The sequence below is a fragment of the Taurulus bubalis genome (genome assembly GCF_910589615.1).
Source record: "Taurulus bubalis genome assembly, chromosome: 6".
Lineage (NCBI taxonomy): Eukaryota > Metazoa > Chordata > Actinopteri > Perciformes > Cottidae > Taurulus > Taurulus bubalis.
The window spans coordinates 5,221,950-5,227,762 of NC_136594.1; the positions used below are offsets into that span (position 1 = coordinate 5,221,950).

Sequence of the window (5,813 nt, forward strand, 5' to 3'; positions counted from 1 at the left end):
AGACACTCCTACATTGGCTGGATCTGAAAGATCCATAAAAACACCCACAGAGAGCAAATGATTCCTCTTCATTCACCTCTTTTATTGGTGTGTGTGTGTGTGTGTAAGTGTGCCATGAGAAATGGACACTGAAAGCTTGGGTATCACAACGTCGCCTGAATGTTTAAATAAAACCGCTCCTGTTTGTTTGTTTGTTTGTTTCCCAGCAAATCATGAAGGATCGATGGATGAACGTCGGCTACGACGAGAAGGAGCTGAAAACGTACAACGAACCAGAACAAGACTTCAGCGACATCAAACGCATCGGTCAGACACACACACACACACACACACACACACACACACACACACACACACCATGATTCATTTGATGTATCTGAATACACGATAATGCTGCTCTGGATGTCCCATAATCCTCTTTGTTCGATGATGTCACTCTATTATCTGGAGGCAGCTGATCATGTAGATTAAATATATTTAAGTTTCATCTTCTAATCAACCCAACTTTATAAACTACGTCTCTAAAGTGGACAGAATTTGAGCTATTAGCGAATGTTACGATGCCAACGCGGTAAACGTCCGTGCGTTACCCAAAGCTGAGCGTACCGTGTGTTTTCTGACCAATCAGAGCTGATGGGGACGATGGGCTTCCCTCAGGAGGAAGTGACGAAGGCGCTGGACGGCCAGAAGTACAACGAGGTGACGGCGATATACCTGCTGCTGGGGAGGAAAGCCGCTGAGGTTTGTTGCATGAAATCCTCCTGATTCCTCCAGGATTCATCTGTGTTCAGTGCAGAGACAAATCAAGGACTAGCTTAGCACAATGACTGGAAACGGGGGGGAACTGTTAGCCTAGCTCCATCAAAGGAGCGAAACTCAACAACTTGAACCCCAAATCCTTTGTTACGGTTCTCTCCACCAGTGCGAAGGCAGCGAGTCTTTGTCCAGCGGTTACCTGGGCCAAAGGTCACGACCCAGCAGCGACCTCAACGGCTCCAGTCAGTCCCCCGCCCACTCTCGCAACGCGTCGACCAATCAGAAGCAGCGGCGCTTCAGCGACCACGGTGAGTTGGCGGAAAGCTCGGGGGCGCCTCCGAGTACGAGTGTCGACCACGTGTGTTTACATGCCGTCTGTCCCGTGTCGTCTCAGTGGCGCCCGCCATCCCACCGCCCGTCTCCTACACTAAGCGAGGTCACGCCAACAGCGTGGAGAGCGACAGGAAGGAGGAGCCGGCGTCACCCATCAGAGCTCCAGACCGCAGGAGGTCCGCCACTGCCTCAGGGGTGAGAGGATTTAAAATTCTGGTCCACGGGTGATGACCCGTCCGGCCTGCAGGGGGCGGAGTCATCTCTTTGTCCTCCGTGTCATCAGCTTAGTGAAGCCGCCTGTGTGTGTGTGTGTGTGTGTGTGTGTGTGTGTGTGTGTGTGTGTGTGTGTGTGTGTGTGTGTGTGTGTGTGTGTGTGTGTGTGTGTGTGTGTGTGTGTGTGTGTGTGTGTGTTGCAGAACATAACGCGGAGGAACACGTACGTTCACGAGAGGACGAGCGCCGATCGCCACTCGTCTGCCGTTCCCAACGGGAAGGACAGCAGGTGAGAGGAATTCTGGGAGATGTATTTCTTTTTTTTTTTTTCTTTGACCACATCCTGGTTTTCTCCAAATCACAGACTAATCCGTCTCCGTTTCAGTCTACCTGAGGTACCCGCGGCGTCCCCGTCCCCGTCGCCGGGGGCAACCATCTCGTCCGCTCGCCCCCGTCACGTGAAGTCCATGTCGGCGTCGGGACATCCCATGAAGTCCTGCCTGCCGCCCATCGACGACAACGCAGAGTATCAGAGGTGAGTCGGGCTGTGGATTCATTCAACGTAGCCGACAGGTTTTTACGTATTTGAACGAACGTCTTTACATCTTCCTCTCCTCCTCTCCTCTCTCCTCTCCTCTCCTTCCTCTCCTCTCTTTTCTCCTCTCCTCCCCCTCCTCTCCTACCTATCCTCTCTCCTTCCTCTCTCATCTCCTCCTCTCACCTCCCCTCTCCTCCTCTCTCCTCTCCTTTCCTCTCATCTCATCCCATCTCCTCTCCTCCTTCCTCTCCCTCTTCCTCTCCTCTCCCTTCCTATCCTCTCTCCTCTCCCTTCCTATCCTCTCTCCTCTCCCTTCCTATCCTCTCTCCTCTCCCTTCCTATACTCTCTCCTCTCCTCTCTCCTCCCCCTCCTCCCTGCTTCCTCTCTCCCCCTTCCTCTCCTCCCTCCCTCTCCTTCCTCTCTTCTCTCCTTTCTTCTCTCCCCTCCCCCCTCCTCTCATCTCTCCTTTCCTCTCCTCCTCTCTCCTCTCCTCTCCTCCCCTTTCCTCTCCTCCTTTCCTCTCCTCTCATCCCATCTCCTCTCCTCCTCCCGTCTCCTCTCTTTCCTCTCCTCTCTCCTTGTTCTCTCCTCTCCTCCCCCCTCCTCTCACCTCTCCTCTCCTTTCCTCTCCTCCTCTCGCCTCCTCCTCCCTCTCCTCTCATCCCATCTCCTCTCCTCCTCCCGTCTCCTCTCTTTCCTCTCCTCTCTCCTTGTTCTCTCCTCTCCTCCCCCCTCCTCTCACCTCCTCTCCTTTCCTCTCTCCTCTCTCCTCCTCCTCCCTCTCCTCTCCGAATCAGAAACCGTTTATTTGTCAGGAATGTTTACACAATTGAGGAAGGTGCATACATTAGACATGAGACGTGAGACGAGACAAACAACAATCAACAACAACAACAGTGCAATGGGTATTAAATCAAGTATAAGATAAAGTGCCCCCCCCCCCCCCCCCCCCCCTCTCCCCCCTCCAGCCCCCCCCAGCTGCCTCCGTCATCGCCCTCGGCCTTCAGCGTCACTAGCAGCAGCAGCGTGACTCCGGACCGGACCCGTTTCCCCCGCGGCTCCTCCAGCCGCTCCACCTTCCACGGCGCTCAGCTGCGAGACCGGCGGCCGGCGACCTACAACGGCCCGCCGGCCTCGCCGAGCCTGTCCTCGCACGCCGCCTCCATGGCAACGCCCCGCCGCGGCACCTCCACCTCCCTCATCGGGAAGATCACCTCCAAGTTCGTACGCAGGTCAGTAAGAGCCAGGAGTGTGTGTGTGTGTGTGTGTGTGTGTGTGTGTGTGTGTGTGTGTGTGTGTGTGCGCCAAACCAGCATTGTGTTTTTTTTATTCATAATTTTTCTATTTTTGTGTTATTTTTAGGAATAGGTGACGTCAATCAGGATTCATAAACAATTGTAAACTGGATTATTGCTTATTTAGTCATTAATATTTAAGATACAATAAGATAATCCTTTATTAGTCCCGCAGTGGGGAAATTGCAGGATTACAGCAGCAGTACACACAAGAGACGCATAGTAAAATAAAAAATCAAGTAATATAAATAAACAGTAAAGAAGAATACAATAGAATATTCATATATACAGACAGAATACAAAAATTTAATATTTTAATGTATTTATATTGCACCAGATGAACATAACTAAAGTGGCCAAAGTGATTAAAGTGTTTTGTGGTCTACTGTGAGCTTTATTAATATTCATATAGAAACAGAACTGTTGCCTCACAAGCCAGAATTCTGGAAATAATTTTTCCTTATGATGCATAGAATATATAAAACATATTCCCCCAAAAATACACTTACAAACATTAGAATATTGTACACATCTTTAAACTTTTCGGAGAAGAAGAGGTTTTCACGTGTTCCTCCTCTCTGATGCCGGTGGACAGAAACCCTCAAAACACGAGATAAAACAATAAAGGTTCATTTGGAGGAAAAAACATATTTTCTCTCTCTTGTAGTTTTGGTTTATATTTGTCTCCGAGAGTTCTGCCTCCACCTCAACACAATGAAGGTATAAAATGAAGATTTTTTTTATTTCTACTGTGAACAGTTGTGGAGGTTTGGGGGGATTATTTATTCTGTTTCTCAATCCAGGACTTGTCAAACCAAAACTATCTGAATGGAAAAGAAACAACACCAAAAGGTTGAATATTATAACAGTTTAAACCTGTCCTAGAGGCTCATCGTTAACGCTGTGGGTCTGTCCGGGTCTCCGTCCCGCAGGAGTCTCTCCGGCGAGCCCAAAGAGGACGGCCGGGAGTCCAAGCCTCGCGCCCTGCGCTTCACCTGGAGCATGAAGACCACGTCCTCCATGGAGCCGGGGGACATCATGAAGGAGATCCGCAGGGTCCTGGACGCCAACAACTGTGACTACGAGCAGCGCGAGCGCTACTCGCTGTTCTGCGTGCACGGCGACGCGCGGCAGGACAGCCTGGTCCAATGGGAGATGGAGGTGTGCAAGCTGCCCCGCCTCTCGCTCAACGGCGTGCGCTTCAAGCGCATCTCCGGCACGTCCATCGCCTTCAAAAACATCGCCTCCAAAGTGGCCAACGAGCTCCGGCTGTAGAGAGAGAACGCGTTATTATACTCGACACACTTACTATTTAATGTTTCTCACTAAATGTTTGCCAGTGAAACCAAATATTAAAGCTGACGGTGCAGATAATCCAGCAGGTCGTGGTCCTCCACCCCTCAGCGACGAGATCCAGAACAAACACCAGGGCTAATGAGGGCGTCTCCATCTGTCGCTGCCCGCCGGAGCGAGACTTTGTTGGTTTACCGCCCTTTACGTGCACTTCAGATGCTTCCAACACCCGGGAGACCGAGTCTGGGACCATCCCGTTTCGTGGAAAGAGGTCAGGCGGATTGAAGCCGCTCACACGGGGGAGGAAGTTTCGTTGGAGAAACCCGATTTGAGTGTTCGGGTTCTCATGTCAACGAGCCGGAGATGGTGAAGTCGCCGTGCGTTGATGTGGAGACCGAACGCCGTGTGATCGGGAGTTCCCCCGTGCATGTAAACGTTATCGGATCTTTTTTTTTTTTTTTTTGCTAACAGCGATCCGGAGTGCAGGTGAACAGTCAGGGAAACACGAACCTCCGCTGTACCTGTGCAACTCTCCCGGTGCACGAGTAGAACAGCTAGCTGTGTGTGTGTGTGTGTGTGTGTGTGTGTGTGTGTGTGTGTGTGTGTGTGTGTGTGTGCGTGTGCGTGCGTGTGCGTGTGTGTGTGTGAAGGAATCCAAATCCAGCTTTATTAGCCAAGTATGTGAACACATGCAAGGAATTTGACATACAGCTAAAAACAAGGACAACAAATCTGATCAAGTTACTAAAGGACAGAAGTGACAGCGATGTAACGTGTGTGTGTATGTTTATACACACACACACACACAACATATATATATATATAATGTCAGCTCTTACGTTGCTGTTTCTTATGTCCTTCAGTAATTGTTATTTTAACAGCGACTGTTTGGCATAATTCTGACACCAAATGTATTATTCACATTTGAAGCTTTGGCCCCAGAAGAAGGTCCGTCGTCTGTTGAGGTTGTAACCGTGACAACCCGACACTCAGCTTCTACTTCCATTGTGACGTGAAGAGCTTTGCTGAAGCAACACCTGCTGGTTCCAGCTTGTTATTGGCTGCCTTCTAGTGAAAAACCCTCTGAAACCGGAAGATGTTCATATTTAAATCTTCACACATGAAGCTGTTAAGCTCCCAGTTACTTTTAACCAGCGGCTGGTGATTTAATCTGCATCTCACTCACCTGTTCTCAGCGGGATGTTCGTCTCTTTCTGCTCGTTCACGAAGTTTAAAGCTGAAAACACACACACTCACTCGGTGACAGACAGACCAACACTAACATGAAACCTTCTGTCTGACTGCACGTCGTCGGGTTCCCCTCCTGGTTTTTTTTTAAACGTCCGTCAGCGCGCCTGATGATGATTTTTTTTATTTTAATTTG

General features: G+C 50.0%; 1 protein-coding gene across 1 annotated transcript in view; it reads left to right on the top strand.

The window, feature by feature from the left end:
• Positions 1–4,411, top strand: part of mark1 (MAP/microtubule affinity-regulating kinase 1) — a gene marked incomplete at both ends in the record, with an annotated part of 16,508 nt that extends 12,097 nt beyond the window's left edge. Inside the window, 8 exons of the mRNA XM_079220104.1 lie at positions 207–306; positions 629–741; positions 923–1,064; positions 1,151–1,284; positions 1,506–1,591; positions 1,688–1,837; positions 2,810–3,073; positions 4,069–4,411. Of these exons, the coding sequence (XP_079076230.1) occupies positions 207–306; positions 629–741; positions 923–1,064; positions 1,151–1,284; positions 1,506–1,591; positions 1,688–1,837; positions 2,810–3,073; positions 4,069–4,411 (1,332 nt within the window). The remainder of the gene's footprint in view (positions 1–206; positions 307–628; positions 742–922; positions 1,065–1,150; positions 1,285–1,505; positions 1,592–1,687; positions 1,838–2,809; positions 3,074–4,068) is intronic.
• Positions 4,412–5,813: the final 1,402 nt, after the last annotated feature.